General features: G+C 38.6%; 4 protein-coding genes and 2 non-coding genes across 6 annotated transcripts; all 6 read right to left on the reverse strand.

The window, feature by feature from the left end:
- Positions 1–1,618: 1,618 nt before the first annotated feature.
- On the reverse strand, positions 1,619–4,013 carry rpl13a (ribosomal protein L13a). The gene is made up of 7 exons (XM_024274914.2): positions 3,888–4,013; positions 3,217–3,289; positions 2,948–3,013; positions 2,650–2,751; positions 2,237–2,322; positions 2,049–2,108; positions 1,619–1,874 (listed from the first exon to the last, which is right to left on the reverse strand). The coding sequence occupies exons 1-7, from the start codon at positions 3,975–3,977 to the stop codon at positions 1,665–1,667; spliced, it is 687 nt and encodes a 228-aa protein (XP_024130682.1). The 5' UTR covers positions 3,978–4,013; the 3' UTR covers positions 1,619–1,664.
- Positions 2,405–2,485, reverse strand: LOC112150531. The gene has a single exon (XR_002919979.1). It is a non-coding gene; the product is annotated as a small nucleolar RNA SNORD50 (small nucleolar RNA).
- Positions 2,825–2,905, reverse strand: LOC112150528. The gene has a single exon (XR_002919975.1). It is a non-coding gene; the product is annotated as a small nucleolar RNA Z195/SNORD33/SNORD32 family (small nucleolar RNA).
- A 1,130-nt stretch (positions 4,014–5,143) lies between the features above and the next one.
- atp5if1b (ATP synthase inhibitory factor subunit 1b) lies at positions 5,144–7,218 on the reverse strand. Its single transcript, XM_024270979.2, has 4 exons — positions 7,129–7,218; positions 6,843–6,974; positions 5,562–5,674; positions 5,144–5,441 (listed from the first exon to the last, which is right to left on the reverse strand). The coding sequence occupies exons 2-4, from the start codon at positions 6,909–6,911 to the stop codon at positions 5,300–5,302; spliced, it is 324 nt and encodes a 107-aa protein (XP_024126747.1). The 5' UTR covers positions 6,912–6,974; positions 7,129–7,218; the 3' UTR covers positions 5,144–5,299.
- Positions 7,219–7,468: 250 nt separating this feature from the next.
- On the reverse strand, positions 7,469–12,137 carry zmpste24 (zinc metallopeptidase, STE24 homolog). Its single transcript, XM_024270967.2, has 9 exons — positions 11,727–12,137; positions 10,882–11,028; positions 10,594–10,797; positions 10,302–10,454; positions 10,081–10,222; positions 9,816–9,991; positions 9,065–9,169; positions 8,826–8,969; positions 7,469–8,755 (listed from the first exon to the last, which is right to left on the reverse strand). Exons 1-9 carry the CDS (start codon positions 11,832–11,834, stop codon positions 8,531–8,533), a joined length of 1,404 nt encoding a protein of 467 aa, XP_024126735.1. The 5' UTR covers positions 11,835–12,137; the 3' UTR covers positions 7,469–8,530.
- A 688-nt stretch (positions 12,138–12,825) lies between these two features.
- rlf (RLF zinc finger) lies at positions 12,826–26,662 on the reverse strand. Its single transcript, XM_024276307.2, has 8 exons — positions 26,409–26,662; positions 23,770–23,924; positions 21,252–21,333; positions 19,564–19,699; positions 19,263–19,465; positions 18,224–18,360; positions 18,000–18,141; positions 12,826–17,924 (listed from the first exon to the last, which is right to left on the reverse strand). The coding sequence occupies exons 1-8, from the start codon at positions 26,586–26,588 to the stop codon at positions 13,296–13,298; spliced, it is 5,664 nt and encodes a 1,887-aa protein (XP_024132075.1). The 5' UTR covers positions 26,589–26,662; the 3' UTR covers positions 12,826–13,295.
- Positions 26,663–26,923: the final 261 nt, after the last annotated feature.

Raw genomic sequence — 26,923 nt, forward strand, 5'->3', positions numbered from 1 at the left:
AAGTCAATGAATACAAATTATGTTAAAAACCGGCATGTTTTTATCTGGGGAAATGCATTCAAAGGTCAATCATCTTCAAGTGAACTGGTTTCAATTTCAGATCGCTAAAGATTATTAGAAAGGAGAAATATTATTCAAGGATTGCGAAAGAGAGCAGTTCAACTGGGTGGTAACGATATGAGTGTCCTAAATGAGGTAGAGGAACTACAGACAGCTCAACAAAAGGGCACTTATAAAAGTGCCTGAACTCCTTCCCATGAGATCCAGGATAAAAATTCCACCTAAACCTCAGCTGCACTGAATACATTAGACCAAGAAATCTAATTAGCGTGCAGTTTTACGCAGGTGAAGCAGTATTCTGAGACTGAAGACGTCTTTTTTTTTTTCTTTTACCAAGAGCCAACAGATTTTACTAAGCAGGTTATTGTCAAGAGATTTACATTAACCTATAAATCAAATATTGTCATTCATATACTCTGCAGATTTGTCAGGATTCTAAGATGCAGCACTACTGCCCTCTGCTGGTAGAAACTCTGCCACTTAAATTGTCTGAATATTCGAATCCAAAGGTATTTATTTCAAGCTTGATTTTATGATACACCAAATATAAAATTTTTTTCTCGTAAATTAAGAAAAAATAAATAAATTTAGCCAATGACTTTTAAATAGGACTTTATTCTCGTAATTTAACAGTTAAATTTTTTCTCGTAAATTTACGAGATTTTGCCGTAATTTAAAAAAAAGTTTTGGTTTGTAAACTAGATCTAATACTCCGTTTAATTATGAAATACTGTAAACCTGAAATCATTTCTTTTAAAATAAAAAATAAAAACTGATGCTCTGAAATAACTTTCTGTGAACAAATGTAGAGCTTTTAAACTATAAAAAAAAAATTGACAGTAGTCAGTCCTAATACTGCAGACGTTTTTGCTTTTATCTCTTTAAAATAAGACGCTTTTCTAAAACACTCTTGATTAGCACAAGTTACTTTAGGGAATGAAACAATCATGTTTGAAGTTTAGCTTCAGCACAATATTTAAACAATACATTAATTTACAGTTTAAGATTTTGGGGAGAATCTGGATTTTTCCCCAGATGCCCCGGGGAAGACTCGGCACACGCTGGAGAGTCTTTGCTGGTCTGGGAACGCCTCGGGGTCCCTCCAGAGCTGGAGGAAGGGGCCGGGGAGAGGGAAGTCTGAGCATCTTTGCATTGATTGACACCTCCATGGATCCTGTCCCAGATGAGCGGAAGAAGATAGATGGACCCCCCCCCTAGTTCTAAAATGGCAACTAGCAAAGAGAAGCTAACAAACTATATACACTGATCTGATTGAAGACTGTAGCTTCAAAAGTGGAAATATTAGGAATTACTTTCAACACCTGAAACAGACGCTCTTGTCAAATGGAAAAAGTGCTGCTCTCAAAAGGTTGTATTTAGTTACACTTTGAATTTAGGTCAAACTAAAAGTTTAAGAATATTCTGTCATTTTTAGTTTTTCTTTCATAAAGCAACAAAGAAGATTAAAAATGGAAATCAAATTTAGTGTGAAAACAAAAATGTATATTCTTTTTAGGCCTCATTCTATTTCAGGGTTGAGTAATAAAGAGTCCAAACACTTTTTATAAACATTTACTCATCTTTAATCGCCAGAATCAACCAGCTTAGACAAGAACACCGAACTGTTTCAGAACATCTGTGTATTTTGCGATCTTGCCCTCCACGTTCTTCTCCGCCTGCTTGGTTAGCTTAACCAATGTCTTTTTCTTGACATAGTGGAGCTTGGCTTTTTCTTTTCTCTTCTCCTCCAGAGTGGCTGTGATGGCCTGGTACTTCCAGCCGACCTCGTGTGCGAGACGCCCGAGGAGGGCAAACTGCAGACAAATGAAGCGACACAACGTTATGGTCTGAAATTGTTCAAAGCAAATTAATTTGGAGTTGCGAAAAAACTCTTTGACATAGAACATTTGGATCATTTCTCATTTAAATATTGTCTTTTAACTGTCAATTCATTTAAACATGAATATATTTACTCCTTAAAAGCTTACCTTGCGAGAGGGCTTCAGACGCACAATTTTGAGAGCAGCTGGCACAACCATGCGCTTTCTCTGCAGATCAAAACCAAAAAATTACTTTGATGGAAAAGCTCGTCAGAGGAAATTTTCATAAATCTTTTAACAATAGATGGAATGTACAAGTCAGACAATTGTCCATAAGTCATAAACCAGCAGCACACCTTGTCATAGGGGGGTGGGATGCCATCAAACACCTTCAGCCTCTCCAGAGCAGCCTGGCCTCTCTTGGTTTTGTGGGGCAACATGCCTGTTGACAGGAATCACTTCAATTTTAGCGTATAAAAACAAAAACGCACTCAGGATCTTCTAAACAAATAGATTCCTTGCTCAACTCAGTAATCAGATCCGTAAGGTTTTTGGATCATCAATGAATAAATCAGATTCGGGATAAAAAGTGTTCATCACAGTAAAGCAAGGATCCACAACTGTTATTTAACAGCACACAAATCACAATTTTAAAAGTTTAATGTCCATCAAAATCTCATTACCAGCCTGTAATGGGACTTTAAGGTAATGCAAGTGGATTGTCTTTAAAGAAATAAATGCATTTACATCTTCATATGCCAAACCCCACCTCTAACTGTCCTCCAAAAGATCCTGCTGGGAGCTCTGAAATGGTACGGCCCACGAGAGGGGTTGGTGTTCATCCTCTTGCGCAGGAAAGCCAGGTACTTCACTGTTAGAGACACAAGTCAGAAGTTAACACACTTGCTGTTCTAAATACAAAAACAGCTGTGAATTTGTATAGGCTTGTCTCAGATGGTAGTGCATGTAAAATGTTTTCAAGGTCAATGAAACTCAAATACAAGTGAGAAAACATCACAGACAAACATTTGCAAAATAGTAAAAAAAAAAATTTAATCTTGACTTACGCTTGTTACGATAGAAGTTGCCAGAAATGTTGATGCCTTCGCATCTCACAATAACCACTTTGTGCCCTAGATACACACACACAAAAGGATAAATTAAGCATAAAAAAGGCAACAGAAATTGATCAGAACTTTTAATTGTCCAAAATCTCAGATACAAGTAAAATTCTCATAGTCCTTAAACTCAACCAAGGGAGAATGTGATATCATCACTGATAGTTTTAATGGGCTTGTTTACTTCACTCAATTATTTAAAAATATTTATAACTTACCAAGAAGAACTTGTTTAGCCACTATGGCGGCCAGCCGGCCCAATAGATGGCCCCTGCCATCTATTAGCAGAACCTGCAAGAAAGATCTATTAGTGCAAGACAACATGTGGTTGAGGAGGATCTAAAATAAAATTATAATAAATAGTTGTCCATTTAAGATCTAATTTAAAACAGCCAGTAGTGTATGGAACAATAACTCGATATTTATGGAAGAAAAAGCTCTTAAGATACAAAAATCTTAATCTGACCGGCTAAACTAACGTTGGCCTAGCGTACACGTCAAGCATGCCAATACATTTATACTCCTTCCAAACAGCGACAAATAAATATGCCGTTGAGGTAAGAACTTATATACATTTTCAGAATGAGAAATTATCAAAATATATTAAGTTCAAAATCGCCTAACTAAACCAACTACTTGATTTGGCGTGTAAATAAAGTAAGGCTAGCAAGCTAACACCCCGTTAGGGAAGCTGCCATTATGAAGGCATGTTCTCTCGGCTTCGAGTCTCAAAGCGTTTAAATTGAGGCTAAAATAGACTCAAGGAGCGTAAATTTGTAATCTATTGCAACAAAAAAGATCTTATATTACTAACGAGAAAAAGGACAGAACGAATTGATAAACTAAAAGGTGAAAAAACTGTGAATATGTGTATGCAGCATCCACGCACCTTATTGAACCGGTCCGCCATGATGAGCGAAAAGAAAGATGAACGGGGTTGCACACGGTAAAAGGCAGGGGTGGCAGGAAGTGACGACATTTAAATCTTCTTCGCAAGTTCGCATTTTCTTGAGAATATAATTTATATATTATATTATATATTAAGTCTATGATATAAACACGTGAAGATATGTATATATATATATATATATATATATATATATATATATATATATATATATATATATATATATATATATATATATATATATATATATTGTTATATTATATTATTATTATTACTAATGATATATTAGACATTAAAACACCAAAAAAATAAAAATAAAAATAAAAAAACGCTTTTTTTGTAATAGCCTATATTTTATCAATCCAGAATAGGGATTTCCATAATAATTCTAATTACTCTCTATTGACAAAAAACAAATTACATCACACATAGCTATTTGTTGCAAGACTTAAAAAGTATGTAAGAAAAGTATTGTACATACTAGAAGTTGGGTGATTTTAGCCAAACTTTACAAAAACTTTGTTTTTTATCACACTGTCTGGTTCCTTGTAAATTACAAAATGGCCATACTTTAATTTTAACCTCATACTTGGTTACTTGCACATCCCTTAGGATGACAACTTAACTGATGTTTGTAATTTTTTTTAATAATGCCTGTATATCATTGAATCATTATTAACTGGTTAACCACAATATTTATAATTTGCCCTTCGCATTTTACCCAAGGTACAAATGATCCAGTAACCAGCCTACTTTCTCTGAATAAAAATCCTGTTGTGGTTTCTCACAAAAGACGTAACTTTCTTGGTGTTTTACCCTTTAACTCTCCTGTTCTTACCTGAAATCACCTGTTTAAATGAATTATCAAACAACTTATTTAGGTAAAAATATTCATAACAGTCTTTCCCTCCTTTACATTACTCTAACTGCACTTACCACAGCCAAACTATTAAAAAAAACTAGGCTCAAAGTGGTGAAAAATATTAAAGGGAGGCTTATTCTCTCATTGGACACGTTTTTAACTTTAATTTACAGCATTTCAAAGTGCCACTTCTGCTTACATCTGGGTATTATACATTAAATGGGATGCAATGACTTTTAATTTATATATTGACATTTCCACTCTGGTATTTAACTTAGAAACACATAACCTAGAAGACAGAAGTACAACATTTTAAGTTGTAGAAATAAGAAAAATGTTGTGTATTTTCTGAAACAGCATGCAATTGAAACAAATGTAATTTTTCATGAACAGTTTTATTAGTTTGTCAGCACTTACAGAGAATACCTTGTATTATCCTGATGTGTCAGATAATACAGTCTGCGTGGTTATCTGTGTGATTACAAAAGGTGCCTAAGTTGACTGAAGGTTTAGACGTTTTGGATGGACTGACTCAGTCATCATGCTTCAACTTTCTGATCTTTCCCTTGTGGCGGTCAATCTCGCGCTGCAGACGTTCAATCTCCTTTTTATGATGATCGATTTCATCCTCGTGGTGCTGCCTCAACGCAGCCAGCTGCTCCTTTTCTTTACGTCTAATGTGAAAATAAACAAACACAAGGTCAAGCAAGTAGCACAAAACATCAGTCCAAAAAGAAAAACAAAGACAATCAGTAATGAAGCAAGTGGTTGATGCAGAATAACATGACACATACTTGAAGTACATCTCCTCCTCGGCGGCCTGCCTCTTTCCCATGGCTCCACCCGCATCTCTAATAGAGCCTCCGCCTCCTCCACCTTTCCCTGCACCTTTACCCAGTTCACCCAGCTGAGGGAGGAGCAACAGATCACAAAGGTATTCAATGAATTAAGTCTTAAGAGCAACAATATTCACAAATGCTTTAAACTATTAACCTTAAAAAGTTAGAACTTTATTTCTAAAACTTTAGATGGCTTTTACAACAACTCTCGAAAAGGGTCTGGTTGGTAACATACATTTTATCAAATAAAGTTAGAGAAGTGTTAATTTCTTACAGAGTCAAAAAGTTTTTGATACCAGCAGCTCTTCTTATAATAATGTTCTTATTGTGGTCATGCAACCAATGAAAATTTTTGGTGTGATGTTTTATCTTTCTCAAAAATAACCTTCCTTCATCCATATATTTCTTTTTCATTCAAACATATTTTTGAGAAATTTATTTCCATAACAGTGAGATAAAGCTTCATATTTTGAGGGTCATTTCTAATTTTAGCCAAAAGTTATATTCCCCGATGCAAATATACTCATTCTAAACCTTTTTTTTTTTTCTGGTTTTCATTCCAACAGGGAGACGGAAAGTCTAAAGACTAATAAAAGCTTTAACTAATATGATTGTTCATTTCCAATTGTATTTTTCCTTTTTTTTTCTTTTAGTTCTGTAGCTTTATTGTCCTGATGCCATTTGTTTTCTTGGCTCCCCTGTTGCGTTCTGTTGCGCACTTTTTCCATACGTAGTCTTATACCTGTGAGGCTGTTCTTGTCTCTTTTTAAATAAAGTTGGGGCAAAAAAATAAAACTTTTGTTTCTGCGGACGTGAGGTAAAAGGAAGAATGAGATATAAACGATAAATGAAGGTCAAAATTTGCTATAACAAGCAAAGAAAGATAATAGGCTAGATTTTCAGAGTCTACATTTTTGCTAATTATCAAAATATATTTGACATGATGAAAATAAGTTCAATAAAACTTCCTCAAAGGACAGTTTAACCGCAACACCACCAGCTAAATTCTAACTTATCGTCGAATCAATTTTCAAATGAACCCATACTACATATTGTAATAGTTAATTGCTTTAAGTATTGTATTTAATGCATAAAATTGCGTGATTATCAGAGCAAATGAGCTGCCGCTAGCAAAAATGCAAGGCTAAATGATGCAAATGAAATTACTCAAGCATAAACGGTTCTCTATTCAAGAAGACAGTCGAGCAATGTAATGTCAGGCTTTGTATAAATTACCTGGTCGGATGACATTCTCAGCTGAGAGGTGACAAAACTCCTGATACTAGGCCTGAGGAACCTCGCCATGTTTGATTCTCCTACATGAAAACAGCGCTGACACTGAAGCTTGTCCTTGTCCGCAGAAAAACACTGTAAAGGATCAAACCATTAATGTGGGTGACTCCACACGTGTCCTCACGTTCACAAAATCAAGATACTGAAAAATAAAACCTTTTTAAATGCTTATATTATCACATAAACACTGTAAAATAAATACAAAATACAGTAGAGAAGTTAAACATACGTGTAAGAAAATGGAGGTGCGTGTTTCGTAATGGTACAGTCTCAAAATGACAGCGGTTTTTACGTTTTTCACGTACCGGAAGACACTGAATCCTTCATTTCATACCTTTAAAAAGGCGCCTTTTCAAGGAAAATGCATAAAGAACTTTATTAACATTTTAGTTTTGTTGTGGTTTTTGACAAAAATATATTTGGAAAAAACAGAAGGGAATTATTGATGGTGTAAAAATCATACACCTTCGTCGGAATAAAAAACGATAAATCCATAATATGTACATTTCAATTAACCTTTTACGCAGTATTAATGGGAATTGAAAGAAATACAACCCTGACATTATCAATATGCAATATGGTTCAATTTTTAATAAATATCAATGCAGGGGGAAAAAAATCAGAACTTTCAATTTGCATTCAATAACTTTATTTAAACACATCAAAGACAGCAAACAATCTTCCTTCAAACAAACCAAACTCTGGCTCAAGTGTTGACACCTTCCCAAAATCCCCATTGCTTATCTGCCAAGAATGGGCAATAATCAAGAAAAGAAACTGAGCTTTGAATTAACTTAATGTTTTAAACCAAATTCAACCCCCTTTTTTTTCATTTACAATTCTCCCCATCACAAACCAATAGTTACATATTTACATTTGGACCCTTGGTGGAAAGCAAGTGCTACAGAAAAAGTAAAAACCTGTCCATTGTTTGCATAAAATAAAATCTCAATTCTAACTTAGAATCAAAGTCTTTGCACTGCTTTATTTACAATTAAAACTAGAGAATTAGAGGCACTCATTTTATTTTTACCTCAAGGTGACCGAGCCACTGTACAGCTCCTTAAACAAAATATTGAATTTGAGAAAATTGCCTTTTCGTAGAAACTCTCTACAGAGCGTGCCAGGGAAAAAAAAGTCAAGTAGGGGAGTGGAAATAATAACTGGGGTCTTTGCATTAAAAAAAAAAAAAACTATATTAAAATTATGGATTTCATTTTGGCATCCCAATCTAAAACATTTTTTTTTTCTCTCTCGGAAATAAGTTGTGAATTCAAAAAGCCAAATTTCCTCAAAAAATATATAAGTTCAAGCTGGTAAATCCATCCATACTCTGACAATATTGTCTTTTTCAAGAATAAATATTGTCCAGATGAATTGCTAACAAGTGCATGGGAGAGTTCAGAGAAAATACGACCAAAAGTAATAACAAAAAACATTTTTAAGGCCAAAATTTTGGTTTTGTGTACAATAAAAGAAACTAATGGAAAATATGTCCCGAAAAGACTAAAAATAAGTTAAAACAAGATGGGGGCTGATGGGAAGAACATCTGGATGCGTCACAGGGCCAGGAGAGGTCTGCGAAAACCCTTCGGGGGAGGCAGCGGTCGCCGCTCCTCCTTCCAGCCCTGTCAGTCCTGCTTCACATTGCCCAGGGCTCTAAGGCGCTCCAGGAGAGGAGGGTGAGAGTAGTGCCACATGGAGAACAACCAGTCTGCAACCGGGAAGCCCAGGTTGTCCTTGTTGAGCTTGATAAGGGCCGAGTAGAGCTGTGAAGCCTTACCCATACCGCGCGCAAAAGCATCCGCCTGGAACTCAAACCGACGACTTAGCACCGTTAGACAGAAAGACAGCAGCTGTGAAGACAAAAAAAACGATTATAATTTTGAAAGTTTCATTTAAACATTATTGGATTTCTATATTCACCTCATTGTAAGGAGAAAAGATGAACTGGAAGATAATCATCAAGCCAATTAAAGTGGGCTGGGTGTTGGTGAATCCAAAAGCCACAAACAATTCCTTGCGTCCAATCAGGGCAGCAAACAGAGAGAAACACAGGAAGGAATTCATCTGTGGAGAAAATAAATGTACTTGTGATTTTATGTTACAATTTTTGTAACAGATATAACCAAGTTATGGAAACAACAAATAGGTGGAATTGTTACCTGACTGATGACAATATTCTTGACAGTATGACCAAGCTTCCAATGGCCGAGCTCATGACCCAAGACAGCAAGGATCTCTTGGTTGTTGCATCCTTGCTTCTTGTTCTGGTAAAATAAAATGAATCTGATTGTTCAGCAAAATAGGTTAAAAGTTTACATAATCTTTTTTTTTTTTTTTTAAATAAGACCATTTTAATTCACTAACACCATCAAGGCAGATTCTAGTTCCTAATCCCACTTCGATCACCATGTGATCTAAAGTGAAAGTGTTCCCAGTGGTCTTTTAATGATGCAGTTTTTAGCCAAAAATAATAATAATAATAAAAAAAGCTGTTTTCTAGGATATAGTTTCTGAGGTCAGCAGAAATTCATCTCCAAGTTGTGCACGGCACAACTTAAAGCTCAGATCAGGGAGCTTGTGGCCTGCCCTGTATGTTTTCTACATCACAAAAAAGCCGTTTTCTAAAACAGAATTTTATGTATACTCCTGGTTGACACAAATTTTAATAAATAAATAAGTAGATTGTCAAAAATGTGGCAAGAACTAACAGACACCTTTAAAGTCCTATTTATAGAAGTCAACAGCCAAAAAAAGTTGATTTGCTGTTTGGTTACCCTTTAATATGTGTCCTATACTATCAGAAAAATGCCACAAAAACACAATTTTCATCGGAGGGGGTCTTTAAGAGTTTAAAGATGTCTGTGCAGACACTATCATTGTTTTCTGATTTAAAAGAGAAACTTTTCCAACCTTGGGCTTAGCTTTGGACTCGCTCATGGTCTCATCACTCTCCGTTTCCTCGGGCTGCGGCTCCCCAGCTTTGTTGAGAGGGGAGTAGTCTTCCAACAGAGTGTCAAACAGCACAATGCGCTTGTTTTTAAAAAACCCGTAGAAGTAGGCATTGCTGTGGGACGAACGTTTGGAACCTGAAATTATAGTTGAGTTTTATAAAAAATAAATAAATAAATAAATCGAAATGACAAGCAGCACAAAAAAAAAAAATTCAAGAAATTACCTTCAACTACATAAATCTTCGTCAGAGGGAAGCTAATACTTTTAGCCATATCTTCGATTGCAGTCTTTAACTCTCCTTCTGGCAATGGGGTGAACTTGTCAAACAGAGGCGCAATGTAATCAGCATAGATGGTTACCAGTACCTTAAAACAGATGAGAGAATTAACACCAGACAAAAATGTGCACTTAAGAATGTGAATTAAATGATTTTTTACTACTAACCAGAGACACAGCCAGTGTAAAAAGCCAAGCATAAATGAAGAAGTAGTCTCCTCCAATTTTTATGATGTACAATAGCAGTGAGGTCACAGGGAGCAGGATGCACTGGGTCACAACAAACTTCTTCACGGCATCTTTCAGGAAGAATCCCAAAGTCTGAAGGGAAGATCAGACGTCAGTTCAAAAGGAAAACAATAGAGAATAGAAACAGTAATTTCATTACATCTCTATGCAGGAAGCAGCTGGATTCTCTCAGTTTATACATGTCAAACTGAGGGATGTAGAACCAACATACCTGCTGGTTAAAGCCGTGTTTTTCCTCAATGACAAATGTGTTATACAGACTCCAAGGAAGTCCGGTCAAGGCACTAAACAGAGTGGCAAGTGTAAGAAAGACCAGGGACTGGGTTATCTCGTGCTCTGGGGTGAATCCAAAGCGAGCTGTTAAAGACCCAGCGATGTCCCACAGAAATGGGATTCCACCCAGCAGCAGGATCAGCTGAAAAGGTTTTGGTAGATGAGCATCACTTTGAGAGCAATTTGACAAAAAGAAAAGAAGAATTTTTTGATTATCAAGTCTCACCGTTCCTTCTGTCTCAGAATAAAGTCCAGACCAAAAACTGAAGTTGCTTTTATCAAGCTGGTAAAGACGCGACTTCTCAAAAGTGTCAGAATCCATGATCTTGCCAAGTTCCTGTGGTACATGTGTTGTTGATCTGTATGTCCTCCTCTACAAGGCAAAAAGAGACAATGTTAGGAGATGACAAAAATGCAGCAACAAAAAGGGGGTTCTTAGATTTTATCCAGAAAACATATTTTATATGTAGTTAGGATCCAAGTCTAATTCCAAGTCCCCTCAATGCAAAAAGATTTGCAGCTTTGGCAAGCAAATATAAATATAAAGCATTTATTGGCATTTAAAATGCTATGATTACTAAAGTCTGGTCTATTTAGTTGAATGGAAGTTTGTGTCAGGCTTGCTAATTCAGTAAATCCTTAAAAATTATATATATATATATATAAAGAGCAATTTTCATAAGACATTCATCCAAATAAAACCTATAATTTGTGGGACAAAGATGTATTTTTAAGGTAATTTCTCACAATAATTTTTGTTAACGTTCACATAAAAAACTAAATAATATTTATGTAATCAACTTTGTTGATTGTATTCACTCTTAGTATATATTTTAGCTTAAAAAAAACCATAAAAAATTCATATTTCAAAATAAACTGTGAAAGCCAGAAAAGTAAACTTTTTGTGTGTAATTGGATACATTTCATGACTTTATAAAGCAGAAACTTGTAATTAATTGTGATACAATTTCTTCTACTTTTTATCCTGATATACATTTTTGTGATAATCTGATTTTTGTTTCAATTCCGTCTGAAATCTACAAGTAAGATTAGCGAATGACATGAACAAACCTGTCTGTAAGAAAGATAGGCCTCCCAAAGATACACCGTCCACGAAAATCCCAAAACAGCGTAAAATATCTGTTTCTCCACCGGAAGATTAAGCATGGTTTCCAACATCTTGACAGGTAATCTTTTTTGCTGCAACGCTGTTTGGTTCTGTCCTTTTGCGAAACCTCGCTGGCACCCCTGCTAACGCGGCTACTTAGCTTCCGCTCAGCAACAGACGGACACACGTTTTAAACCCAAGCGATGAAATAACTTCGGCAAAGTTAAACTGTTTGATACAAAGTAAAAACACAATCTTTGCACACAGTTTCCATGTCTAAATTGAGGCCTTGACGTTAAAATATCGCTCCATCCATGTGAGATGCTAATAAGAGCCTGACGGAAATGCGTGTCGACGAAATCCATCCCCCGGAAATGCCTAATCAAAATCTTTAGTTCCGCGACAAATTGATTTATTCCTTTTAGTTGAAATTCTTAAATAAAACTAACGTCAATATTTTAATTTATTAAACGTTATTTCTTTGTTGTTTTTAATCATTACATTTTCTTTGTAGGATTTGAAATGGCTGCTTTTGGTTGAAACATTTTTGTGATAAATATTCAGAAGAGAATGTAGTTAAGAATCAGTAAAATATATGGTAGGATAGATTTTAAAATATTACAGTAACTACGACAGCATTTTGTAAAAATAATTAGATTTTAATTTACAAAGAAATCTATTCACTATTTTAGAAAAAGTAAAATCTGAAGAGGACTTTATTTGCTTGTATATTTTTTAAGATATCTTACTCTCAGTGGTAAAAATCACATAAAACCATGGCCAAATTCTTTATAAAACTGCTGCAGATGTGCATATTGGGCATTTCCCCCTAATATTTTAAGTCTTCAAAACAAAAAATGCTACATTTATACTGTGCACATAAAAAATCAAGACATATTTAAAATATTTTTGGAATTTAGAGGGAAATGTGTGCCAACTTCTCCGGAAACCTAAAATGTATCCAACAAAAAGAAAATGTATCATGCACTTTAGCCTAATTAGGTTAATTCTGAGTGAAGTTGTGCTTTTATTTTGTTTTAAATAAAAACAATGTATTCAAAATCAAATTTTTCACTTACTTTATTAGAAAGTGTTACATACATGGGTCCCACTGTCTGACCACTGCATCCAAACACTGATTTTATATAAACCGGGATGAAGATAAAAGATCCAAACATGAACCTTGAGGACAGTGCAGTCGAGAAATATTTTAAGTCACATTTTCACCAAAGTGAAAAGGCATTTGCATTGCGCTACTGACCATTTCTAACAATCTGGAGAGCTGTACATTTACCTTGGAGCACTACAATATTTACACTTGTGGTGATGAGTTGAAATGTCAAGTGGGTTCGGACTGAAGTCTGAAATGCAGTCACACTGGATCGTATCTGCCTTTAGCTAATGGTTTACAAAACTTTAATTTGGCACCTTACAAAAGAAAAATACATATTAAATTGTGAATCAAACAAAAATACTGATACATATCTTATGAAGATACTAAGTAATCTGCCAGAAGCAAAGTCAAAATGAAGCTAACTGCCGAGAAGCAGTTTGCTGTTGTTGGTGTCTGATGGGAAGAGGTCAGGCAGGGTGGTGCACACAGGTCTCCCCAGGACCACCACTGGTCTGAGAAACTGAAGCTGCTTGATGGCCAGGTCCCCACACCCAGCTAGTGCTTTGTCCAAGATGGACTTCAAGTTTTGGATGGATGTGAAGTCTCCAGCGGTGCTGCTGGACTTCAGCAGTGGGGAATGAGTCCGCCTGCTGCGGGTGTGAGAGATTCCCAGGTGGTGGTTCTCTTTGACCGAGCAGCTGCGTTTGAACGTGTCTCGCCGCTTCACGAGGACCTCTTCGTCTTTCGGGGCGGTTTCTTGGATGAACTTCAAAAAGGAGGACTCGAAGCCGATGGGCTTGTAGGCAGTGATGTCAAATGAGTGCTGAGGATTGCCCGGTTGGGGGCTGTCCGTCACGTTCGAGGGCTGTTCGGAGATTTCATTTTTGCGCTTTAGAGGCAGGCGGACAGGAGGGGGGCTCGGCGGGGCCGACCCGTTCAGCATTTTACAATCTTCCATTTGTTCTGGTGCATCCTGCGAGCTCTCCTCGGGAGTCAAGCGTAGTGAATACGGAGGTGAGAGGTCAACTGTGACGGTCCGCAGAAGAGGCCTGATTTGATCTAAGCTTAATCTCTCCTCGAGTTTGGGAGAGCTCTGTAGTGCTGCTGGTAATTCCTCAAGGTTTTCATCTGTGCTTGCTTCATCTTCAAGTACCTCGTTTGAACCTTCAAGGACTTCATTTGCCTCAACAGGTGGCGGCTCCTCCTCCTCCTTTGTGGTTATCGGAGGGTCTGAGGAGTCCCCGTCCTGGGTCTCAGCTGGGACCGACGGCAGCTCTGATGGTTCTGGCTGCTCATCGGGGATTTCCGATGATTCCCCATTCTGTGTCTCAGCTGAGACTGATGGCAGCTCTGATGGTTCTGGCTGCTCATCTGGGATTTCCGATGATTCCCCATCCTGTGTCTCAGCTGAGACTGACGGCAGCTCTGATGGTTCTGGCTGCTCATCGGGGATTTCCGATGATTCCCCGTCCTGTGTCTCAGCTGGGACCGATGGCAGCTCTGCGGACTCTGGTTTCTCCTCAGGGATTTCTGACTCTTCTCGATTCTCTTCTTCTTGCACCTTGTCTGGGCTCTCTGCTTCTGTTGCAGCTGGCTCAGCCGACTTCCTCCGGATCAGCTCTTCGAGCTTCTCACCACTAAACACCAGGCTGCCTGCGTTTTTGAGAAGTTCTTCCCGGCCCAAACGGTGCACTCTCATGTAGTGGCGGTGCATGCTGTGCAGGTACGTCACCACAGAGTCGCAGCCCTGGACCATACAGGGGTAGGACATGCGTAAGCAGCGGTCCCGACACATCTGTAGTGCTTCTTCGTGGGATCTTAACAAAAAATTGCTGACACAAACTTTTCTCGACCTCCTTACCCCCGACTCTTTTTTCTTTTGCGAACTGTTCTCGTCAGACTGATCCCTTCCTTCCGGGTTTGAAGTTTCATCTGCTGAACCGGCGTCTGCTCCCTGCTGACCCTCCTGTGACATCGCCAGCTTATTTTGGCATCCGGTGATGGACTTTTTGTGAGTGCTCTGAAGTCGCACCACCAGAGAATCGTAGTATTCACAGTGACTGTAAAGCGTATGCTTCTTCAGAGCACTGCTATGACTGAAGACTCTCGAGCAGCCCTCCTGCTTGCATCTGATGAGCTCAGGAGGCTGCGAGTGGTAATCCCGCGTGTGGCGCACCAAGCTGCTTTTGAGGTGGTAGACGGCGTGACAGTTAGCGAAGTGACATTTGAACTGGGGCTGAGGATCATCCGGGTTCGGCTGGGATTTTTTCCTCGGTGGCTCCTTTCGGACCTCGGGGCCCTGCGCGTCGGAGTCTTTGTCCAACAGGAGTTGAGAGCGGTTGTAGTGGTGTATGAACTGTAGGTGGCGCACCAGGCCGCCCTGAGTGGAGAACGCCGCATCACAGTTTTTGGCCACGCAATGGAAGGGCTTGCTGAATTTATCCAGGATGTAGCACAGGTTACTTTTGGCTACTAAACGTCTGGTTCGGACCTGCTGTGTGCTTTTGTTCTCGTCTTTCTGCTCCTCCTCTTTCCTCCCAGCTTCATCTTCCCCTTCAGATGGAGAGTTACCGTCAGAGTTTTGTCCGTTCTCACTAATCAGACTGCTCGACTCCTGCTTGATTTCCAGCTTGCTGCTCTCTTTCTTTATCCCTTTTGGATCGTAGTTGGTCAAGAGTTGAGACTTTTTGTCTTGCTCTAGCTGCAGCGTCCCACAGAATATTTTATCTACCAACGCCCCGCTCATTTTGTGGGCTTGAATGTAATGAGCCCTGAGTACGTGTTTTTCTCGGTGGCTCTTGGAGCAGAGTTGGCAGGCGTAGGGTTTGAACGAGGTGGTTTTGAAAGAGGTCATTGTTCGGGCTTCGTCGAGGGTGCAGCCATGTTTGGAGATGCAGTGGCGCAGCAAGCTGTAACTCTTGGCAGTTCTGAAGCCACACCCTTCGTACTCGCAGACGTACGGCTTTGCGCAAACTAGCAACTCTGTGCATTTGTCTACTACTGTTTGCTCGTCGGACTTTTCGTTGAGCAACATGAACGGATGCTTTGCCCTATGGATAAACTTTAAAGATGTGTCTTGGCTAGACTGAGGAAGCTCATTTGGCGAGCTTAGAGGCACAGGGTTCAAACTTAACCTACTCAACCCAAGAAGAATTTCTTTGAGTCCGTCGTTTTTGGCATTGCGGCTCAAATAGCTCGTTTCGTTGCTTTTGGAGGGGATGAAAGGCTTCTCGTCTGTTTCAACGGATTTGAATGGAGATGAGTGCTCATCCATTTCTTCACCGTCTGCCGCCACATCCATCCCTTTGGAGCCCTGCTCTTTATCATGCTTGTACTCTCGGTTCTCCAGCTTCAGGTGCTCCGGGTGTGCACATTTCAAGTGTCTCTGGACGTCTCTGGCTCTTGAAAAAGTCATGCCGCACTTTTCAAAGCCGCAGGTAAACTTGCTGCCGTCGAAGCACACAGCGACGAGGGTCATTGTGGCTTTGGGCTCCTTGTTGGGGAAATCTTCAACAGAGGAGGAACAACTCACTGACGGTGGGTTCAGGACTTCTCCGTTGACGCCGTCCGGTTCTCTCAGCTGGTTGACACCCGCTGGGGGCTCGACGACGACCTTAAAAAGTTTTCGCTTTGCCTTCTTCTGGGCCTCGAAGTCGTCTTGTGTGAAAGTTATCTTGTGTGTCGATAAATGCTTCACAAATTCCTTTTTGGATAGGAAGTATTTCTTACATTCGGTGCTACAGCAGGTAAACGCTGCATCTCGGAAATGCTGCGCTTCGTGGTGATACAGTTGCCCCAGGTCGGAGTAGGTGACGTAGCAGCCTTTAAGCTCGCACTGGTAGCTCAGCTGATAGCCGTGGATCTGCTTGTGTGCGACCAGTTCGTTGGACGTGCTAAACTTTGCACCGCAGCCGACCACCACACACATATACGGCTGATCCCCGTAGTGGGCCTGTCTGTGCTTGCGATGGTGGTAGGCCGAGATGAAATGCCGCCGACAAAACGTGCACTTTTCTCGCTTGTCTCTCATCTGGTGGAAGAACTTTACGTTCTCGTCGCTTTTGTGATCCGACTTCAAGTGGACGTACAGATACTTGGCATGCTTGAAAACCCGCTTGCACTTGGTTCCCGGGCACGGATACTCGTCCCGGTTCTGCAGTTTGAAGTGCTGGTCGATGTATTCGAACGTTACGTGCTCGTCATCGTCCGGACTCTTCTCTTTGGAGGTTTTGGTCTGCTGGACGATGTGTTGCAGCAGATCCGGATCGCGAGTGGAGTTGTAGTAGAGCACTAAAGATGGATCTAAAGTGATCTCGCCAGGTTCCGCGTCCTCCTCCTCTTTTACTTTGTTCCCTGATTGAATGGATTTCCCAATGTGTTTTTTCATGTGGGGGACGAGATCTTTCCTGCTTTTGAACTTTTCCAGACAAACAGGACAAAGGTGGTTGTTTTCCTGGGCGTGTCTTTTGGAGTGGTGAACGATCTGAGTGTCTGTGAATGACCTCTTACAAATCTTACAGCAAAACTTTTCCCTTTTCACCTCGATGGTTTCTGGGCGGGACTCTTTTTTGTCTTGATGACCTCCAAGTCCTCCGTTTATCCTGCTGTGGAGGTCAGCCTCAACTCTCCTTTGAACCTCAAGTTTTTTAGCCTTTTCCTGTTCTCCTTCTGACTCGGGATTCAGCCCCAGCAGGGAGTTGCAGTGATACTTCAGAGTTTTCCAGTCCCAAAACTCAGGGTCAAAAGGCCAGTATGCTTTTAGTGCAAGGAGCAACTCGCAGCGTAGTGAGTTGGGAATAACCTCGTTCTCTTGGTCGTACTTTTGGTCGGGCCGTAGGTAGAGTTCTTCGAGACAAGTGAAGGCTTCCTGGCTGGAGCCAAGCAGCAGCTCGGTGAGCTGGCAGGCACGCAACACTTCAAGATCGTTCCGAAGGAGACAACATATTGTCTTGCAGACAGATATTCTGGTTTCAGAATCCTCCTGCTTTGGGAGTTGTAGGGCTTTGACACAAAGTTCAACTGAAGCAGGTGTTCCCAGTTCTTCTGCCTAAAGAGACGAAATATGATAATTAATCCATGTATAGAAACTATCTAAAAATATTTTTTTTCTGTGCACACTCACCTCCGTCTGAATAACACGAACCAGGTAAAGCAAGTGTTGAACTGTTTTGGCAATGGCACCGAGCTGAAGGCATCGTTCCAAAAGAGACACCAACGAAGGGTCAAGTCTCCTCTGCAGCTTACTCCACAGCAGAGTCAACTCCCTTTACAATTAAAACGAAACATTTAAGTCCACCAATACTTTTTCAGTCCTTCATGTTCTTGAATTCAACCGAGGCTACTGACCAGGAGCAGTAGAGATTCTGCTGCTGAAGCTGCTGAGTTAGGAAGGTTGTGCACAGGATGAAGGCCGTATTCTCTTCTCCTTCCATCTCCAAATTACACGTGATCTCCAGAACATCTTTACAGTCCAGTCTGGATATCTGAGGGAAACAGAAAGGGTCAAATCTTGAACTAAACAGACCAGGATTTTTTTATTTTTACAAGACATTTTCACAAAGAATTCTGCATAGTGTTTGGATAAAAAAAAAGATATTTGTTTGTTCGAGGGGAAATCTTTAGTCACATTGTGCAGAAGCTGAAACAGCAGCTGTGTGCTAAATACAGGCAGTTCTCCTTTTTGTCTCTGCTGAGTTTCGCCGTGTTTTTAGAAGCAAAAATGAACGCAGACTCATATGCCAAATTTTCCTGAAATGGTTTGCAAACTCAACCTGATAGTTTCTTTGTAAAACCATAAAAACTAGAAGAAAGTTGTGATAAAAAAAAGAGTTACAATATTTATTTAATGGAATACTTTGGTTTTAAGGAATATTCAATTTAAGCAAACAAAAAAGACAATTAAGAAATAGAATTTATTAATCTGTTTAAGATTTTAATTCATTAATAGACTGGAGAAAATACAATAAAATAATGCAGTGAGAGATTCTGGCTGTGCATCAAATTGAAAAGAAGCCAGAAAATAATCTTATAAGATGAATCTTTTCAAGCAGAGTTCTGAGCTCCACTTGCATGACAATTGGAGGTTCTATTTTTGGAGACATAAATAAACCTAAACTGTTCTTTTTATTCTTTTATAGACCGCTTTGATTAGTCATTTTCCCTTTCTTATCTGTCAAATCACAGACATGTCCTGGAAACAAGAAATGCAGATGATTTGTGATGGAATATTAAGCAAATAAGCAAGTTTTTTATTATTAAAAAAAATTAGAAAACATTTAAATTCATTCAGACTTTTAACATTTTTTAACACCTTGTTAATCCATGGTACCAGTTGTACAATAATTTGCCTTGAAAAATACGGATCTGCACTGAAATGCTGCCGTACCTCTATTATCGCCTCCTCGTTGGGCAGCAGGTGACAGAGAAGGGAGACGAACGTTTGGCGAAACATCGCCTGGTTAGGAATGAAGCTGCATTCGCTGCAGGCTTTGGCCAACACGACCGCTTTTGCCACCTCACCCATCTTCTCCAGATGTTTAACCCGCATCTCCATGAAGCCCTCGCCCTCCAAGATTATGTAAGATTCAACTACGAACAAAGTTTAAACAAAGTTTGTTCAAAACTACTTTCAGCATAAGAAAAATAATCATCCAGAACGTTAAAGCTAAATAGAAGAAAGGTCAAACCTTCGTCTGGGTTGGTGGCCTGGCCGGTGAGGAGAGCAGTGAGGATGGGGTTGCTCCACGCGCCGCCTTCTCCTGTGATCTGCAGCAAAGCTTGGAGGTCTGTGCTTCCATACTGCAGTAAGTTGTCATGGGCAATCTGCAACACATTTTGGTACAATCATTTCAAATATAAAGATAAAGTTGTATGTGTATGAACTTTTACCAACTGTTAGGAAAATGCATCAAATACTTCAGCATCATTATTTGAGCTTGATAGTTGAATACATAATCAGATCATTTGTAGGAATGTTAGAAACTGTAAAACTGTTTCAAATGTGCAGACATTCGGCTTCAAAACAAGTCCAGCTCTCACAGCAGCTCCTGGAATCTCAAGGACGCAGACATGCAGTTTGTGGGAAGATGATAAACCTTTGACTGTACGAGAACAGACTGAGTGACCCCGCCCCCCTCATGTTGCAAATAGGAAGTACCTGCTGGTTCCAAAACGACGTCTATTGAGAAATAAAAAGATATCACTCTGTTTTTATATTTGTCAGAGTGACCATCTGGCTCTGCTACCTTTTTTCCGATGTTCTTGCTAATCCTAATTGTTTTTTACAGTTTTAGTGCAAATTATTCTAGTTATAAACTGGCCAATCAGATGCCTCAATGCAAATATGAGGAGCCTATTGGCCCCCAGGTCGAACGTTCACAATGTTTGATTGACAGATTCTCCAGAGCTCTCTTTCAAGTGAGTGGTTGCCGTAGAAACATTGACTCAGACCAATCACTGCTTATTGACATCACCTGGCTCTAACATGGCAGAGTCCATACAGCGAAAAATAGCAACTGATTGACTTAGTTTTGTTGGAGCCTGAAGTGCTGCATTTTTCACACTTAAAAGACATAATTAAAAAAATAAAAATAAAAAAAGAACAATTTATGAACACAGAATTGCAAACAAGGTTTAGAGTTACAGATATTGTAAATATGCTAACGTCCCAACGTATGTGTGTGATCAGAATTCTTTAACTACTTGTGATTTAACAACACACCTCCAGTTTGCAGATTGTCTTATGTCACTTCTTGCGCAAGTAAAACTTTCAGCTTTATTGAATCTTTTAGTGTGTTAGGAGACTCGGGTGTGAGCTAACGGCCTTCTTTAACAGTCCTTTCTTAGAAAAGCGTCCAGATACCACCACAAAAGGTTCTTTATACATTTACAACAAAAGTGACTAAAGCTTCATATTTTATCTCTGGGTTTTTCTTTAAAACTAATTCCATGGAGCTGCTGAGCTGAAAATACGGGATTTTGCAGACAAGCTGGTGGAATGAAAAAACAAAAAACATTTTTGCAAATCCAAGAAAAACCAACATCGACTTCAAATATGTTTAGCTGGTACCAGCAAATAGCCCAATTTTCTAAACTGTTTTTGTATCACAACGTATCTCAACTTTATGTCTTTTTCTCCCAAAACGTTTTAATTTTGGGCCACAACTAAACCACAATGACTTGAATCATCATCAATGATGCAAATTATTGCAAAGTTGTAGCCTTGTTAGCATAGCACGTTCAAAAGTTACTTGTCATCAAGTGTTTACTACAGAAGTATTGTGACAAGGTCAACTTGAGCCCCTGTTTTGCATCTGAGTTTGCATTTAGAACCAAAAAGGTAAAAAAAAAAAAACATATTTAAAAGGTGTTTTACCTGCACAGATTGGTTGAACTGAACCCAGGCTTCAAATGGGATTTCATTCTCAGGCACTGACAGCAAAAGTTCAAAACAGCTCCTGGAAGAGAGACAAACGAAGCATGTTGGTTAAAAAGACAAAGTATGAAAGTTAGAGCTGTAAGACAACACAAAAAACAAAAAACATTTATGAATTATATCAGTAAAATGTTTCAGACAAGCTGATATTTTTAGAACAAGCCCTTCAAAGTTTCTGACAGCGCCTCAGTAGCACATCCTAAGTAATCAAGCATTGGAATAAAAAGGTAAATTGAATTTTGAGGGATAAAAATGAGCACAAATGAGCAATAAATGGCAAATTTAAATGCTTAACTGACAGTTTTCATGATGAGTTATCAAAATGAGATTGTATCACTTGTACCTTGATTTCGAAAAAATCTTCAGACAGCCCTTTGATTACGCTGATAAGGTTTTGTACTTTAGCATCGTGCAGCATTAACTGAACCTGGAGTTAAGATGAGCACATTTCACTGGGCTGCTATCTGTTTTAGTTTAGACTTTTACTGTTGGTTATTGAAGTTCTTAAAGACACACTTCTATGAAAATTGGGTTTTTGGTGTGTTAAACATGCTTTTGTGGCTTTGTTTCATACATAAATAAACAACTTTAAGTTTAAAATTTCATTTCTGAGTAATTATTTATTCAAATGAATCAGGAGTAGATAAAAAAATGCAGCCTATAAAAGATTGTTTTTGTGACTTAGAATATAAACAGGGTGGCCGCACAAGTGATCTCTCAGCATGGAGAGGGGAAAGGGGGCGGGGTTGCTCCACGCCAACAGTCCCACCCACAATACAGAGGTGAATTTCTAATGGAATCCTGACGCTTCTGATGTTTTTTTCTACATTTTGGTTAAAAACAGCATAATCATAATTAAAAGACAACTGGGAACAATTTTACAATAGATCATAGAGAATTTGGGGTGGGGCTTAAAAGTCTGCAAACCTGATGTGTCCAAGTCATAACAGTAACACTGTTTACTGATGTAGAAGCTACTTTTTCTTCCCTCAGAGATGTACATATCAGACCTCAACAGTTTGAAACTTCGACTAAAGATTTACCTTATTAGAATGGCTTTTAATTCCATTTCTTTTCTTTTCTTTGCTCATTTTATTTTTTTTTGATCTGCCATACATGTATTTCATTACTTGCTGTAAATGTTATTATTTTATTAACCCATTCTACTACAATGCCCTTTTTTGTTTAATTTCTTAAAGTATGATAAATTAAGGAAGAACTGATTAGGAATATTTTCCAAGACTCAGACCTTCCATTTGGGGCCATAAAAAAACCCTCCCTGGAGATCTTTTAAAGACGATTGAGAATCTGGCTCCATTTTGGATGCTAAAAGGCCCAAATGTGATCTAAATCCCCCCAAAAGGTCTGGTACCGCCCAAACCTTGTTTCTTGAGAAGGAAAACACTTGACGACTTCAATGAAGGATTTCCAGAAACAGGGATTTCACCTACAAGGTCCCCTCCCTTAAGGACAGACAGCAGACTCCTTTGGACTGTAAAGAGGGATGCATTGGAATAGAGGGGAACAGGGAGCTTGTGGCCCCCTCAGCATATTTGTAACACAAATACACTCTTAATCAAGGCTGCTCATTACAGATCTACCACTCTGACTGTTTTCCAGCTACCCAAACCCTAATAGCTGCTGATTAACTCAATCAGATGTCTCCACATTCTGTCTAAGTGAATATACCTGATCCAGGTAATCAGCAGCAGCAAGCAGAGCAAGGAGAGCTAGAAAGGAGGCATGGGGGTAGATCTCAAGGCTCAGGAAGGAGCAGGCCGTCTCTATATCACTGCTCCAAGCTATTTCCAATGATATTTTTCTGTCTGCCCCCTGATTCAAAATGATTTAAATAATGAAATACTCCAAAAAGCTATTTTAACATCATCAGGAGAGGAAAATGTACAAGAACATGTTAAAAACACAACTTTCATCAGAGTGGATCTTTAAAATCTTCTATTTGTAAAAAACAACACCAAAACTGTTTGATTTGTTGCACAAGGAATGATGATGGATTTTGTATATGTAACTTCTGCTTTATAGTCGAATGATTTTGCACTTATTATCTAGACTAGCATCTGTTCGTCCCTTCAAACACATCAAACTGTGTCAAATCCTAAACAACTGAAGCTGAGAAGCTTACGGTACTTAAAGAACATGTTCACACGCTAATATAAAACAGTGCTGATGCTGCATAGGTTGGAAATTAAAAATACTATTTGTTAACAAGAATTCAAAACATATTCAAAAACAAAATATTTCTTCATGGACACATTTTCTGCTGTAAAAATCAGTATCTTAATGACAAATGTATAAATAAGTACAAGTAAAAAATACATGTATTGTGGAGGTTTTTTAAATATTAGTGCAGATTCAAGTGTTTTTGTTGACGTGTTCCAAGTACCATCCAGGCTTTGTCAAGTATTCAATTTACATATTTGATTATTTTTGTACTCACAAAGCTAGTCTCTTTAAAACGAGGGCCACTCTGTCGGACTCGGCAGTGAGGTGAGATCGCGCTGCGGCGAAACAGTTAATGGACAGGCAGTAGACCTCCAGAAGCGGCAGACCGTGCTCCATGGAGTTCCTGCTGCCGGCATAGTGCATCAGCGCCTAAGCAGGAGCACAAGAAGAAGGAGGAAAAAAGAAAAGAAAACAGATGTGTGAATTGTTGGAAGAGATCAGAGGAGGAGATCAGATGGGAGTCGTCTGTCGGGGATGAAAGCAAAGGAGGGCTCCTCTGAGGGGAAATGTCAGTCTGCACCTGATGGATCCCAGCTGACCGTCTGGAGTGAGGTACTCCTGATTAGGTCTAATGGGACTTCACTGCGCTGCATATTCCCACTGATTCTATGCAATAAAAACCAACATCTTGTAAAATTATATACACTTCTTACAGTCTGCAGCCATTTAAAAGGGTCGTAAATTAACTTCAATTTATCTAAATCTTCAGTGCTCTATCCAAGTGAGCCAAAAATAAAAGTCCTGGCCCCGAGGGAGACACATCGGTGTGCTAATTACAGCAGCAGCTCTCATGATTGGAATGGAGTTCATACTTTTTTTTTTTTAATAAATAAAAAGATTTGTGTATTTATAGAATGCCAAAATGTCTCCACTCTAATTGAATTGGAGTTATTTCACCTAAATGTACAAATAACCGTTTGTTTACAACTGGGTTATTTACCTTCAATGCAGCTCAAATGTCAGGGGTACACTTAAAAAAACAAAAACAAGTACCAAAGGACTAGAGGGGTCACAGCTGCAGGTAGATTTTATTTATTTATTTGTTTGTTTGGCAAGGTGAGTTGTTAAACATGAAAGAAGGTGCGAGTCAAATATGACAGCATTAATCGAAAATATGTTTTTAAATAAGTTTAAATCTTTTTTGGTCGCTTAAAAAATATTTGCACTTATTTGACAATTTAAATTAATTGGAATACGGAATGTTCTCATCTATTTGGATTCATTATAGTTTAATAAATAGGGGTGTAACAATGAATAAATTTAATCCATGAATGGATTTTTTTCCCCTGCGATCCAACCAAATCGATCTGTCTGAGGCAAACTATTCATGGAATCAAACTGTGCTTTTAAAAAAATGTTTTCAAATTAGTAAATTGGTTATAATTTATATAGAAAAAAAACACTTGGATTGAAGCGTGGTAGGTTAATTTTACTATATGGTTTGGCACCAAAATACACGACTGACCTCTTGACCCAGTATGCCCCAGCCAGACCTTTCTGGTCATCTGGATCCGGTCTTTTATCAGTTTCTAGTCAGAACTAAACACTGCATTCAGCTTCTATGCTCCACAGATCTGGAACAGACTTCCAGAAAACCTTAGATCATATGAAACACTTTAAATCCAGGTTAAAGACTCACCTGTTCTCAGCTGCATTTGACTAGAATGTATTCAAAAGTTTACATTTGCACTGTTCATCTATGCTTGTTTTAAATTATTTTTTTTTTACTTTCTTTTAATTCTATTTAAATGATCACACCTTTTCTATTTCTTTTGATTGTTTCTTTTAATTTTTTATGTAAAGCACTTTGAATTGTCTCTGTACATGAAATGAAATGAAACTTCACTGCACTGTTCAAAACTCAAATATTTATCTCTGAGTCACACTGGTTGAACTTTTGGCTTTTAGGTCAGTGAATCGGATCGTTCAAAATGAACCAAAATCAACTACAAGTTGTATCGTCAACCACAAATTATTATATTAATTGAGTTGTAGATCAAATGATTTCTTACACTCCAACAAATGAATAATAAGCTTTATGTTTTTTATGTATAGGTGTTTTGTAACAGAAAAAATGTATAAATAAAGTTATTTATTTATTTTGCAACCCACTTAACAAAGGAATGTGTCTGAATCATTATTTGTGTTTTTTAAGTTAAATGCAAATATTAAAAGCATACTGTACTGCTTGTCATAATTATTGCGTTGTTATTATTGAGATTTAACTTATTTCTACAACCAAACCTTCATGCAAATCATCTAGAAACTCGTTTTCAGTTTGCATGTGAGGGCAATCCCTGTTCAACAGAACGGCATCAAATGCATGGCTTCTAGCTGCAACACAAACACAGCAAATTGATTTGTATTTTTATATTTTATTTATTCATTAGCTAAAACTGCATCAGCATTACTACCAAAATGCATGATAGTAAAAATGTTTAGGGACGGTGCCCCGCCCCGTTTGCATGCAGTAATCCCTGATGTTCGATGTCAGGGCAGCAAAAACATCTGGATTACAATTTATCACGATAACTTTTATTTAAAAAAGGCTAAACCAGGAAAAATATACTAGCGCCCCTACATGAATAACTTACACATGCTATTTACTTATCGGCCATTGAATAGGGATGAGGAACCGCGATTAATGCATGAAATTGTAAGCATTTGCGATTATAAAACAAAAATACACCGCGTGCATTTGTTGAACGATTAAACTGCTAACATTAAATCAACGATGCTATTAGCATGGCAGCGTCACTCGGTTAATTTAGCTAGCAGCAGCGAAAAAAAACACAACCCAGGGGGAGCTAATGTGAAGCTAATGGTAGCCTTAACGTTGCATGAACATGTTACCTGGCAGAAGTTGTCGCAGTACTCCGTCGAGGATGCCACGGAAACCGATTGCTGCCTGAGGACGTCTTCGAAAGCCCTCAGCGTGGCAAGGAGGGTTTCCATTGCTATCAAAGTGTCTTCGGCCGAATCCAGGGCCCAGTCGCTCCATTCGTGCTCCGCTTCGACATTATTCTCCGCCATCTTCGTTCTCCGCCACGGCGCGTATGCAGTACAGTCTGGCGATGCGTTCAGTGCCGCCCGGAATTTTCAACGACAGCACATAAACTGGTTAAGAAATAAAAAGTTGAGGGGATGGGTGCACCAAAATACAAATATTTTTGTAATTATATAGGCTTCGAAAACCAAAAATGATTTTTCCACACTATATTTAGAATCCTTCTACCCGACAAAAAGGAAGAACTATGTTGTAATTTGATCCTCTACTTACCAGCATTTTTTTTAACCGTCATGAACGAGTTTTAAAAAGAAACCCTATTTTCAAATATTTTTTGTTTGAACATGAAGTGTACATGAAA

The sequence above is a fragment of the Oryzias melastigma genome, linkage group LG22 (assembly GCF_002922805.2).
Source record: "Oryzias melastigma strain HK-1 linkage group LG22, ASM292280v2, whole genome shotgun sequence".
In the NCBI taxonomy this organism is placed as follows: Eukaryota; Metazoa; Chordata; class Actinopteri; order Beloniformes; family Adrianichthyidae; genus Oryzias; species Oryzias melastigma.